The 14,206-nt window shown below is 34.1% G+C and overlaps 2 protein-coding genes across 2 annotated transcripts; one reads left to right on the top strand and one right to left on the bottom strand.

The window, feature by feature from the left end:
- Nucleotides 1-433: 433 nt before the first annotated feature.
- Nucleotides 434-3,755, top strand: LOC123915748. Its single transcript, XM_045966966.1, has 2 exons — nt 434-862; nt 1,586-3,755. Exons 1-2 carry the CDS (start codon nt 751-753, stop codon nt 3,175-3,177), a joined length of 1,704 nt encoding a protein of 567 aa, XP_045822922.1. The 5' UTR covers nt 434-750; the 3' UTR covers nt 3,178-3,755.
- Nucleotides 3,756-7,398: 3,643 nt separating this feature from the next.
- LOC123916852 (ADP-ribosylation factor 1-like 2) lies at nt 7,399-11,663 on the bottom strand. The gene is made up of 7 exons (XM_045968417.1): nt 11,329-11,663; nt 11,022-11,112; nt 10,280-10,395; nt 10,089-10,148; nt 9,940-10,005; nt 7,833-8,038; nt 7,399-7,744 (listed from the first exon to the last, which is right to left on the bottom strand). The coding sequence occupies exons 1-6, from the start codon at nt 11,383-11,385 to the stop codon at nt 7,841-7,843; spliced, it is 588 nt and encodes a 195-aa protein (XP_045824373.1). The 5' UTR covers nt 11,386-11,663; the 3' UTR covers nt 7,399-7,744; nt 7,833-7,840.
- Between the last annotated feature and the right edge of the window lie 2,543 nt (nt 11,664-14,206).

Below are 14,206 nucleotides of genomic sequence, written 5' to 3'. Positions count from 1 at the left end.
CTTGGATGCGCAAAACTGACTTCTCAAGGCTTATTTATAGACCCAAAAATCATCCTGAGCGCTTTTTACCGTTTTGACGTGCAGCGATCTTTGTTCAACAAGTGCAGCGATCTTTGATTGTCATAAACATTCAAACACATTACGGTCACATAAAAATACATATTATGTCCGCTTAACTCATTTGGCTGAAACATCATATCTTATGTGCATGAGTCGCGATTCGAACTTCGAACATTCAGTTATTCACCTTAAAATCATATAATTCTAATCACTAAACTATTTAACATAAAAAAAATTAATTATTTTAAAAATAAACAGTATTTTTCTTTATTTCTAATTTTTATCAAACATACTGTAAATTGTATGACCAAATTCTTGTGTCCACTTGATAATTCTTTTATAAGATAAGTATATACGAAAAAACATGTCTTCCATAAATAATTATTAAACTAATTTCCAACAAATTAGCTTATGCCAAAATAATCAAATACATAAAATTTATTTTATTTTGCAAATTAGCCATGCAAATATTTTTCTTGGGTGAAAATGTTCATACTTCATAGGATCCAAATCCCATTGCATTAGTATTATATTAATATTAATTAATCTCAAAACAAAGGGAGTTATAGAAGCAAAACATGATCCTAGTAGATTCCTTGAGGAACAATGATGTTTGAAGTGTGCATCATCATCATCATCATCATCGTCATCATCATCATCATCATCATATGAGATCTATGAGTAGAGGAGATGCTTGATTCCACGTGCTTTCGTAGGAATCCATTTACAGTCGCCGCTCAATCGTCTTCCACTCTCCCTCAAATCTTTTCTCTTCCTTCACCAATCCCTCAATGGCCTCAAGGTTTTTTTAATTTTTTTTTGTGGGTCACCAAAAAAATTTGATATTTTCATAATAGGAATGTCAATTTTGCATTTTTAACACATGGGCATCTTTCCATTTTTGGTAACTATTTGGCTTTTTTTTTTTTTTTTTTTCATTTTGTGAACGTAGATTTTGTGAATTTATTATGTATCTATAAGAATATTTTTTTGTGTTGCTTGTTTGTGAATGTTGTTTTGTGCAAAGTATTTTGCCCTGTGAATTTTCTGCATTACTTTCTTAAGCATTAAATTGATAACTATGTTGCTCTTTCGGCATTATTACTTTCCTACTCATGATACATATGGGCTTAGCCATTCCCATCCCAAGTGGTGGCCATATTCAGCCGGCGAAAACGCCGCAGGCGCAAAGCGTGGTAGGCCTGTGCCGGTGGAGCATGTCGGTCCCCGATTATAAAAGGCTATCTACCACTTATAGGAAACAGGCTATCTACCGCTTTTAACCCAAACAAAGATAGATAGGAGTCGAACAATGCAGCTTGCGTTGAGGGAGATGCCCGCCGGTTTTCCCATGTTACAACTTCTGTACCAATCCGGTCAATCCGGAATGGATCGGTTAAAAAAAAAATATATTGTCCTTTTGTTACATAGTAGCTTATTTAAAATTGAAATTTACAACTTGCTTTTCCTTTTGTTAATTTACAACTTACCTCTCTAAACCAACCTTTTCTGTCTGTCACTACAGGACAAGGTTTTGCTTCAGGAGTTGTGAATCTTGGTGAAATAGAAGTTTTCAAGGTCACAAGATTTGAGTTAATTTGGAGCAGTGCTATACTAGACCCAAATAAACCTGTTATATTCTACAAGCCTGTGGAAATACCTAACAGTTTCCATATCCTTGGTCATTATTGTCAACCCAGTGACAAGCCTTTACGGGGTTTTGTACTTGTCGCAAAGGAAACAGGGACTCGATTGCCCGAAACTAATGAGGAAAAGTCACCTCTGAGGAAACCCCTTGATTTTAAGTTAGTTTGGAGTTCAAATCCACCTGACAATCTGGAAATTTCAAGTGGATGTGGTTACTTCTGGCTACCTGAACCTCCTGAAGGTTACAAGGCGGTTGGCTACTTTGTTACGGAAAAACCCAACAAGCCTGAGTTGGATGAAATGTGTTGTGTTCGTGCCGACCTCACTGACAAATGTGAACCTTACCGTGTAATATTTGCTGTTGGTTCTAGAAATCCGGAGTTTTCCTTCCAGGTATGGAGCTCCAGACCTTGCGATCGTGGCATGCTAGGAAAAGGTGTTTCTGTTGGGACTTTTATTTGCAGCAGTGGTTTGAGCAACGGAGAAGAGGATCATATTGCATGCTTGAAGAACTTAAATCCTTTGCTACCATCAATGCCTGATTTGCAACAAATTCATGCACTTATTAATCATTATGGCCCTACTGTTTTCTTTCACCCTGATGAAATCTACTTGCCATCTTCTGTTGATTGGTTTTTCAACCATGGAGCCCTTTTGTACCAAAAGGGTGTGCCTAAAGGCGAGGTAATTGATGAAGCTGGCTCAAATTTACCGTGTGGAGGATCAAATGATGGCGAATTTTGGATAGACTTGCCGAGTTACAATGATCTAAGGGTTTTTCTCAAACACGGGGACTTAAAAAGTGCGAAGCTTTATGTTCATGTGAAGCCAGCTCTTGGTGGGACTTTTACAGACATAGCAATGTGGATATTTGCTCCCTTCAACGGACCAGCCACTCTGAAAATTGGAATTAAGGATATACCTTTGAGCAAGATCGGCGAGCATGTTGGCGATTGGGAGCATTACACGCTTCGTATATGCAACTTTGCTGGAGAGCTCTATAGCATATACTTCTCACAGCACAGTGGCGGCGAATGGGTGGACGCATTTGACTTAGATTATATTGATGGAAATAAAGCTATTGTTTACTCGTCAAAATGTGGACATGCAAGTTACCCTCATCCTGGAACCTATATCCAAGGGTCTTCAAAACTAGGTCTTGGCATTAGGAACGATGCTGTTCGTAGTAATTTTTCCTTGGATTCTAGTATCCATTACGAGGTTGTTGCAGCTGAATATCTAGAAAATGTTGTCGATGAGCCTAATTGGTTGCAGTTTATGAGAAAGTGGGGTCCCAAAATTGTTTATGATTCAAAAACTGAGCTGGATAAGATTATCAATAAGCTTCCTCGCATGCTTCAGCATTCAATGAGAAACTTGTTTGACAAGTTTCCAGTGGAGCTGTATGGTGAAGACGGTCCTACTGGACCAAAAGAGAAAAATAATTGGATAAATGATGAGAGATGGTGAAATAGGTGTTTGGCTGATGATTTGTGCACTGATGATGGAATAGTTGCAAATGTCTCACATTTGGATTGAATTGAATGAGAATTCATACACTCACTGCCACTGTCTGGTATGGTATTCAACTTGTTTTGCAGATCCAAATTTATTTGGCATGAGATTTTAAAGCTACCATGCAGTTTCCTTGATAAGTAATGCTGGCATGGCATGGAATAATTTAGAAGAATCATATTCCTAACACTTGCTAGAATGTCAGAAGCCCTGCTCAGTTTCTGCTGCATATTCTGCAAAAGGCAAAAGCAACTCAAGGCATTCAGTATAACAACCAGATTTTGATTATTTCCTCAACAAATTGGGCATTTACAATTTTAATGTGCCAACTTGAGGGGGGCATTAAGATAAATAATGATAAATATGTGTTATAGAAGTTGTAATCTCTTTGTTTATAGATTGATAGATGAGGAAGTCTTTGACTGATGGATATTGTAGGAATGTTTTTTAGGAGTAACATAGTATGAGCCTAATATTTTGATATTTATTCTTGTATATATTCTGATATTATCAGTAGAAAAATTTGACAAATATCATTATTTAGCTACTTTTTTTTACATTTATTAGTACGAAGTTTTCACCACCATTTAACAATACCATTTATTAGTACGAAGTTTTCACCGCCATTTAACAATAGTGACTAATCTCCGTCGGAAGTTCTCCTCTTCCAACCATTTTTTTTTCTTATGCAAGAGTCAGAGCTTGAACCTCTAACCACTTACTTAAGGGGCCCAAAACCCTTACCACTTGGATCAATTCATCGTTGTCCATTCTTTAGCAATTTAATTTGAAGTTCATAATCTCTTTTTACTCAAATATGTTCCTTTTAAAATATAATCATAATGATCTATATTTTCTTGTATTTTATCATTTTTATTTGGATGGAATTTGTAACCTTCGGCTCTGCTTTTACACAATTTAGACTCAATAATTTTCGCATACTGACACAGTTATAAAGGAGGTCCAAGATGAGTCCAGGTTCCCTCCATTTAATGATATGTCCATTTAGTCCATTGATTGTATGGATGAGTGCCATGTGTAAAAAAAACATCCGACGGTTGAGATCAGGTCTCAAAATATTAATATTGTTTAATAAAAAACACAGTAGCGCGCTTCTGTGATCAATCCTCTTCCTCATCAAACTCATCACCGCCGTGATAACCCGGTTCACTCCAAATTCTAGTTCTCCGTTCTTCTTCCTTCGTCTTCTCCCAATTCCAGTTCTAAATATCCCCTTTAATCCATGGTCTTCTCTCACCAGTTACTGTTTAATTTAAATCAAATTTGGCTTCCAATTCTTCAGCAAGTGTTATATTGTTGTATCAACTCTAATTTTTTATAAAAGAAATCACACTTTGAATCAAACAACCAAAGAAAAGATGGTATAAAAGAAATCTAGAGCACAATTTGAAACAAATTAGAAGCATCAAGATTTGAAAAGGGTATTCAATACACCGTGAACAAGTTATTCTCAATTAGGAGAAGCGGTAGGTTTGGATCAAAAGCAAACGGTGACGACGAACATGAACAAGTTATTCGGCGGCAGCAACGTAGCACAAACGGTGAATCTGGGTGATACAAGGAGATGGAAAGACGAATGTGCTACGGTGTTTTTCTTTTGATTTTTTATTAATATTTTGGTACATGATCTCAACCATTGGATATTTGTTTTACACATGGCATTCATCCATGCAATTAATGGTCTAAATGGAAATATCACTAAATGGAGGGAACCTGCACTCGTCCAAGATATGATGTGAAAAGAAGATAATGAAACACAAAATCCTCTCTCCTTTTTCTTTGTATTCTTGCTGTCACATATTGGGAATAAGATCTCTGTTTATTCTTAAGGGGGTGTTTGTTTCATGGATTATAAATTTATTCCCAGGAATGTGACTTTGGGAATCTTTAATTCCTATGTTTGTTTCAAGTTTTAAAAAATTATGCCTAGGAATTTTTTATTCCTTTGAATATAAATTACACATGACTTTCCCACTTTTCATTCCCATGTTAAATGGTGGGAATCTTATATTCCCATGGGAATAAGAGGTAACCACCCATAACTCCCCACTTTCCCATTGTTTTTAACTCATTTATTTTTTTATTTTAATATTTTAAAATGTTAATTGAATTTATTTTAAAAATGTTCCAAGGAACTTTATTTATTTACCAAACACATTGATAGGAATAATACTCCCAGCAATAATGTTCCAAGGAAAAATAATCCTAGGATTATAATTTTAATCCCCGAAACAAACACACCCTAAGTACTTTTTTGATGTAGGAGGATTTCTTCTGTATATTATTATTTTAGTTAGATTTAGTTTTATTATATTTTAGGTTGATTTCTTATTTTTATATTTCACCTAGGTTAGTTATTTTTATATTTTAGGTAGATTTGTAATTTTTATTTAGCTAGGTTTGTTGTTTTTATTTTTACAATCTTTTAGGAGATTTGTTAATTTTATTTTTCACTCCTATTTAAACTAAATTATTGTAGCTTTGAAGGCAACCTTTTGATTTAATAAAAATACAGAGATTTCTCTCAAGTTTGGTGGATTCCAAATTACTCCTTCTGGTGGATTCCGGAAGTCTAGTGGATTCTAGACTAGTTACTCTTTCTGGTGGATTCCGGAAACCTGGTGGATTCCAGAGCCTTATCTAACAGGTTTGTCGCTTGCGAACCTGTGTTTTATTATACGATTAGCGCTTGTTTTCCTTCACGCTTCCGTACTGCGTCAGTTGGTATCAAAGCAGGATTCTCCTGTTCTTTTCCTAACGTGATCAGCCATGGTGACGAGGGCAGACCTTGCCGATTTAGCTATAATGGTCAAAGCTCTGTCGGATAAGTTGACGGCATTGACGACTAAGGGGGACGACGTCGCTAACAACAACCGAAACTGCAACAACAATAAAAACAATAACAACAGAAACGACGACAACAACCGCAACAACCCATCTACTGATGACTCGAGTTCTGAGGATGAAGAAGTTGTGTCCGAAAAGGGAGGTGAAGAGACTTCAACTAGGATAAAAAAATTGTCTTGTGCAAGTCTGACGATCCACAACTTGATGTCAACCTACCTGTGGCGGCTCCGTCTAAGCCAGATGTATTTGTGTGAAATCCGACAACAACCTCACCGCCACTAGAACCTTCGGACACTAGGATGCATGCAGCGACTTCCATCTCAACAAAACCGCCGCATCACAGCCGTCACATTGAACTCAAGGATTTGCTTGTAGATCGGGTTCCATTCGGGTTTTACCTTAAATCTTATGGTTTCAGCACTAGCTCAAACATGTTAACTGAGTTGGGTCAAATACCCTTTTGTGATAAATTTCCAATTTTGTGTGCTATCTTTGAGCAATGGAACCCCGGTGGTCATTTGGATGTGTTGACACGAGACAGGTCCTCTCACTTCATTCAATGGGATCCAGGAGGGTGGTCTCTTGTTCATTGGAGGAGTCAACCTGCAAAGGAAACTCTTTATCAAAACGAGAACTCGGGGTCGAGTTCTTTTGAGGTAGGAGAGACTGATGTAGGATGATTTCTTCTGTATATTATTATTTTAGTTAGATTTAGTTTTATTATATTTTAGGTTGATTTCTTATTTTTATATTTCACCTAAGTTAGTTATTTTTATATTTTAGGTAAATTTGTAATTTTTATTTAGTTAGGTTTGTTGTTTTTATTTTTACAATCTTTTAGGAGATTTGTTAATTTTATTTTTCACTCCTATTTAAATTAAATTATTGTAGCCTTGAAGGCAACCTTTTGATTTAATAAAAATACAGAGATTTCTCTCAAGTTTGGTAGATTCCAAATTACTCCTTCTGGTGATTTCCGGAAGTCTAGTGGATTCTAAATTAGTTACTCTTTCTGGTGGATTCCGAAAATCTGGTGGATTCCAGAGCCTTATCTAACAGGTTTGTCGCTTGCGAACCTGTGTTTTATTATAGGATTAGCGCTTACTTTTCCTTCACGCTTCCGTCCTGCGTCATTATTTTACTTTTTTACGTTGAAACGCTATAATTCTCATACTAGTAAAACATTTTTAGTTAAAAGCAATTGTAGCAACAATTTTTCTTTCATTATTCAATTGCAACCACCCAATCTGAACCGAATCATAAATAATAACACGATAGCGCTGCCTAAATAAAATTGTGACAAGATCGTAATGTAATTGTCAAAATCATTATTTTTTAAGAATCAAGGCACCAGTCTCAGACACAGAAATAACATTCACAAAGAGCAAGATGGAGAAAATCAAAGGAGAATGATCATCTGATCCGGCCGGTATCCAAGACCTTCTATCTGGTACTCGTGCACTTAACGTGGGGTATCAATACAGCAGCAGAATTTAGTTAATCCGACATGTACAAACTTCTATAATTATAGAAAGTCACTATGATCTTCATCAGTTTCAGATGAAACCCAAAGAATTTGATTACCAATCACGGCATTTTAGAACTGGTCATAGTTTACACATTCACCAATCGCCAAATCTCAAGGCCAAAATACCTGCAAGAGAATAAAAATATACATTATAATGTAATGAGATGATAAATTGAAAGCTAACTGATGATTGAGAGATGCATATAGTTCAAACCTGAAAAACTAGAAAGATGAAGTTCCGAGTCCTAATGAAGAGTATCCAGCAGCCTTCATCTCCTTCAGTGTTGAGGACAACCAGTCCAACCCCTCATAAAGGCCATCGCCCCTAAGTGCACAAGTGCCTTGTATGTGCCATTTTCTATTCTTGAGATCAAAGAGACCTAATCCTTCACACACTTCCCTTGTTGTCATAGCTCCTTTCTGGAAATGAAAAGGAAAACATTTGCAGTTATAACTAGACTCAAAATACGGCATAAGTTAAAGTAGTTGGTTGAAGAGGAGTGATCAGCTTCTAGCAATACAAGGATATCAACAATCGTATATAAGTGCCGGGGTTTTTTGCAGATAGAAGTTCCATTGATGAAATTTGGCACAATGGGAAGGGAAACAGTGTCAGTCATGCTCACATGGGGAAGATAGCATGTAGAATTTAAGTGATATATACATGTACAAATTTAACTTGAATGTGCATTACAAAAATTTACAGATTCCACCAAAATGTGAAAAACCAAAACTCAGTCTCACAAGTATCAAGGCTTTTTGTGGTCAAGCAGAATGATAGAAAGACAAGAAGAAAAAACAAAACAATAAATATCAAGAAAATAAAAACTGCTTTTGTTTAAAAAAATTCTTGTGCACTTAGAATTTTAAAAAATATTATGAAGTTACACTAACCTCCCTCAAGATTTGAAAAAATTATACTTAGATTGGAATGTCCTAAAGCAAGTTTTATTCCTTCTAACTTAGACAACAGAAAGAAAGCAAAACATAAATCATGTATAGATGTTGCTGCAAAATCAGAATTTGACTCAAAATGTTCACATGGAAGATCGGTAATAGGAATTACACAAACGGTGCAGGTATAGATTTGTGAAGCTTTCAGATTTCTCCTATGATACAACCTACCTATCAGCTAATCATAGAGGTAATTACACATGTCTGCACATGGAGGTACATGTGCATAGAGATACGCGTGCATGCGCACACACAAATGACACAATCTGCTGGATGTATCATGCATCATCCAATAATTATTACATATAAAAATAGTGAAGGCTACTGTCAACAACCAGCAAGTAAATAAATGATGATATTGTTCAAATACACTTGGGTCCTGTGGGTGGTGGCCTATTGGCGGGGGAAAACAGTTGTGCTACTTAGTACCAGACTAATTACACAAATGTGTCAAAAAACAAACAGCAAACTGCAGGGGGGGGGAAGTTCCCACCCAAACCCGCGGGTACCCACCCAAACCATACCCGCTTTGACGGGGAAAACCCGAGTTGACTGGGTTTCGGTTTTCCCCGATTTCAAAAGATGGGTTTGGGGCGGGTAATGGGTACATTGATACCCACCCCAAACCCGTCCCCGAACCCGCCCCGCTTATACTAAAATTTAGATTTCACCTCTTTTAAATTAGAAACGCTTAAACAATCTCTTAAATTACGTTCATATATTTATTTTTTATTTTAATTTGAGTATTAAACAATCCATTGTCTCTATTTTTTTTTTCTTTATTTAAAAAATATTGTTGAGAGAAAATAATTTTGGACATTTAACTTTTTTTTTAATAAAAAAATACTAAAATATAATCTAAATTCATGTGGAAAGAGACGTAATGGAGATACCCGAAACCCGATGGGGATCCCCGATCCCCGTTGGGTATGGGTTTGGGGTTATAATTTTTATCCCCACTCGAATTTGGGATGGGTTTGGGGAAACCCGAACTTTATGGGTTTGGGTTTGGGGAGGGCAAAACCCGTCCCCGCCCCGCCCCATTGCCATGCCTAAGGGGGAACAATTGAAATTGAAATAGAGAAAAAATAAAAAGGATTTCTTTAGATACGCACACACATGCAAGAGGTGCAGAATTCTTTATCATTTCAACAAAATTCCAAATATTGCAACTATTTAAATGACTGGTATAAATGCATTGTTGAAACTGGTATATGCATTAATTATGGAACATTCTCCTAACTCGAATAGTATTCAGTAAAAAATAACAACCAATTCACATGATTTAGCTTTGATTTCATCTTTACCCATATATGTTATAGGTCATTTAGATGGAAGAAGTAGAGAACAGGTCAAGATACACATACCAGGTCTTGTTTGTTGGCAAGTACCAAGATGACACTGTTGAGCATAAACGGGTCATTTATGATTGTCTGCAAGTAATCAATAGATAAGTTCAAAGCCAGCTGGGAATAACATGGTGTGTGTGGATTGTAAGTTTTTTTTACTTTATTACCTGAAATTCCTGCTTTGCTTTCCCAATTCTCTCGCGGTCCAGACTATCAACAACATATATCTGCGTATCAACATTAAATACATTAGAATATATGAATGCTTGTAAAAATAGGAAAATTTTACTAAACCAAATGACACGAGTTTTGTTTTCAATATTATAAAATACATAAAATCGCAAGAATCAATGCTTACCAAACCATCTGTGTTGTTAAAATAGTGCCTCCAGAGTGCCCTCAGTTTCTCTTGGCCTCCAACATCCCAAACCGTGAAAATAACATTCTTATACTGAACCTTCTCTACATTGAAACCTGCAACGCAACAAATATATAAGTCTCAAACAACACATTACAAAGTGATCATTTCCCTCAGCTAAACCAAAACGGGAAATGTTTGTATCCATTGAATTCACACACATACATACCCAACCACAGACATTTGCACTAAAACCACAGACGGGAAATCTGTGTTTCATCACACGAGAAATCTAGCTTCTACTAAAACCAACCCCGTCAACAAAATATCAACATCACACATTCAAGAGGGTACTAAAAAAACTCCACTCACAAACATATTAAAACCGGCAAAGAAACAACAACCAAGTAGATAACTAGCAAACATAAGCTAAAAACTCATTAACTACAACAGCCAAAACAACTTTGATAGCATTAATTAAACATAGGTGCAAGTCAAAGCAATCAAGATATATCATTTTGTTTGGTACATACTACATTGAGGAAATGACAAGCCATTGGAAACTCACACACAATGTGGAGGGAACAAGATTCGAACCCCAATAATGGCGTCCGACCTAGCAATTTCGGCATTTCTGCCAGTTAGGTTAGGATTTGTGGACGGCGTTCAAGATATCTATCTACGACAAATATTAACAAAAGTAACAATGAATTTAATTATGAGTTTATGGAATAAAACCCACCAATTGTAGGAACAGTAGATAAAACTTCTCCAATGTGGAGTTTGTACAGTATAGTTGTTTTTCCAGCAGCATCAAGACCAAGCATCACAACCTAAACCACATCAAAAATTGAAAATTGAAAAATAAAACAAAACAAAATCATAATCATTATTAGTTACTGATTGAAAACAAATCTATATTAAATGTAATAATCACACACAAAATCAGCATATTTATGGAAAAAATGACATTTATTGTTACTAAATTATTTATTAATTAAAAAAATGAATAATGAAAGAAAAATTGTAAGATTGATGAGAGGGGTTACCCGCATCTCGGTATTGCCGAAGAAGGAATCGAAAAGCTTGCGAAAAGCTTGACCCATGTGATCAAAATCAAACAAAATCGGTGCTTGATTATGATGATATCAGATTTTTCTAATCGCAAAAAAAAAAAAAAAAATAATATTGAAATTTGAAATGCAAAGGGAAGGAAAAGGAAAGAAAAGGGAAATGGAATTGAATTTGTGATTCCTTTTCTTTCTTTCTTCCCTTTTGCGTTTGTTAGATTTGGAAAAATTAATTTTCAGCACTTTGCTATGTTGATTCTAACTAAAATAGAATCAAAGAATCTTTCACCTTTTCGTTTATATTATTAAGCATTAACCTCTTTTATTTTTGTATTATTAATAAGAAAAAAAGAATATTTACACTTTTAACTAATATCAACCATGTTTTCCACCATATTAGTCAAATTAATTTACACTGACTGTGCTTGGTATTTAAGGGCCCGTTTGGTGCGCAGGATAGCATAGTGACAGGATAGGATATAAAACAGGATAATGATAGGATAGGATAATAGCATGATAACAGTTATACTCAGTTATCATATCATGTGTTTGGTGCACACAGGATAACAAACATGATAACTATTATATTTTGTTTTTAATACATACTTGCTCACAATATTTAATACATAATAAGATATATAACATATTTAATTGACAAAATTACTCTTGTAAAACAATTGTTATTTTTTTAAAATTATTTTGTAATACTTTGAATTTTATAAATAAAAAATATAAATAAGTAATCAAATAACTTTATATAATTTAAAATAAAAATCATAAGTTTAATTTTTTATATGAATCATGATCAAATAAATAACTCAATAATATATACATGTTAGATAAGCCAAATAAATATATGATATATCTCATACGTAAATAATAAAACTACTATTGCAAAAGAATTATATTTAAGTTTTTATAAAATTTAAATTAATATCCCTATTTGTCAATTTTTTAATAACCATTTTACTTTAAAATATTGTAATTTTAGTAAAATTTTGATTTTTTAGAATATGTAAATTACAAAATTACCCCTGTGAGAAAATCACATATATATTAAAAATTAATTATTTTATTATTTATATTCTATTAATTTTATTTTATGTATTTTAAAATATATTTTATAAAATAAATCAATAATTTTTTTTTCTTATCCTATCGTGCTGGTAACACAGCTCAAATTCAAGATAAGACTAGCTGCAATGGGTGTTGAGAAGGGGTGTTTTAAACATGCAAAACCACTACAATGGGTGTTTAAACAGGTGTTGAAATTGAGTTGGAGGAGAGAGGAGATTAAACTCTCCAACAGAGTTTAATTCCTGCAGCATGGCCCCCACAGGGACACGCGTCCCGTTTCAATTTGTTCCTCTTCAGGCGCGTGGCTTGCACGCGCGACAAGGGAGAGTGGCGCGCAGAATGGAAAGAGAGAGAAGGCAGTTTTGGATAAGGGGCGCCACGTGGCGTCTCCTGATTGGTTCGGTTGGATTTTTATCCATTTAATACTTTAAACTCAATTATTTCGGTCCAAATTAATTTTTTATTTTTTTATTTTTATATCAAAATTCATGATTTTTTTTTCTCTATAAATAGAGACTTGGTTCATTTCATTTGGACACAGAAAAAAAAATCATATTTTTCATCATCTTAATCTCATTATTACCTTTCTATTAGTGTTTAATTTGAAGTTAATTGTCTTTTTTGAGTGAAATGGATCCCAACAATGGTTTCAACACTCAAAACTCTTCTAATCTTCCATTTAACCAAAATCCCAACAATTACCAAAATCCCAACAATTACCAAAATCCCAACAATTATCAAAATCCATATAATTGATAATTAATTTTAATCGATTATTTTTATCGTATAATTGTAATTTAATATTAATCGATAATTATAATTTTATGTAAAATGATAAAAACATAAATATAAATTTAAATAAGAATATGAAATAAAAAGTGGTGGGGTAGATAAAGTGGTGGGGTAGAGTGTTTAAAACAAAAACTATTGGAGTGGTAAAAGTTGAATGAGGTGTTGAGGTATTATGTGGAAGAGAGAGAAGATGATGTGGAGGGTGTTTTAAACACCCACCATTGCACTTAGTCTAAGAATTATAACTATAGAGACGGGATAGGATAAGCTTCAGGATTAACTTATCATATCCTGTTGTATCATCAAACACTAGATTGCAGCAGGATATGATACAGTTATTCTATCATGTCTCTTATCCTGTGCATCAAACGTGCCCTAAACTCTATTAATAATATGATATGATTTTGTAAAAAAAAAATATATATGATATGATTGGTGGTAGTAGTAGTATAAAGTTTTATTTTTGGTCTAGAAGTTCTTACAAGAAACAAAAGTGGAAAAAAATTGGTTATTTTTATAGGAAATGTCGACATATTTTCAAATACTTTAAATATTTAATTTCACTTATGTCCTTATTTATTATGAGAGAAAATATTAAAAAATAAAAATAAGTAACTTAGTTGAATTTTTTTTACGCAATCAAGTTAGTTGAATTTAAGAGTACTTAAATAATAGTATGAATTTAAGAACACATTTAAATTTATAAGAGCATTAAATGAAAATAACTATGTACAATGTGCTTACTTGATTTGTATAATTTTTGCAAAGCATTTCTTATAAAAAGGACAGGAGAGAGTACTATATTGTATAAATTTGTATAATTAAAATAGACTTTTATTTGTACCAAAAAAAAAGTAGACTTTTTTATACACAGGCCAAACAAAATAAGAAAAAAAAAAGGAACTAAGTTCGAGGATAAGATACTCTTAGAGCATCAGGCGAGAGTAAATTATACGAATTTTTCTCATCGCACCCATCCATTTTCTCG

The sequence above is a fragment of the Trifolium pratense genome, linkage group LG3 (genome assembly GCF_020283565.1).
Source record: "Trifolium pratense cultivar HEN17-A07 linkage group LG3, ARS_RC_1.1, whole genome shotgun sequence".
Lineage (NCBI taxonomy): Eukaryota > Viridiplantae > Streptophyta > Magnoliopsida > Fabales > Fabaceae > Trifolium > Trifolium pratense.
Note: the sequence above shows the minus strand (reverse complement) of the source record. Positions and strands in the feature narration are given on the sequence as shown.

Bases quoted from the DNA above. Each gene is read 5' to 3' on its own strand.
- LOC123915748 (XM_045966966.1), top strand. From the start codon at position 751: ATGCTTGATTCCACGTGCTTTCGTAGGAATCCATTTACAGTCGCCGCT. The intron at 863-1,585 runs GTTTTTTTAATT...CTGTCACTACAG, and splicing joins AATCCCTCAATGGCCTCAAG to GACAAGGTTTTGCTTCAGGA.
- LOC123916852 (XM_045968417.1), bottom strand. From the start codon at position 11,385: ATGGGTCAAGCTTTTCGCAAGCTTTTCGATTCCTTCTTCGGCAATACC. The intron at 10,006-10,088 runs GTAATAAAGTAA...GATTACTTGCAG, and splicing joins AAGCAAAGCAGGAATTTCAG to ACAATCATAAATGACCCGTT. The intron at 8,039-9,939 runs GTATGTGTATCT...TTTCATTTCCAG, and splicing joins TTGCCAACAAACAAGACCTG to AAAGGAGCTATGACAACAAG.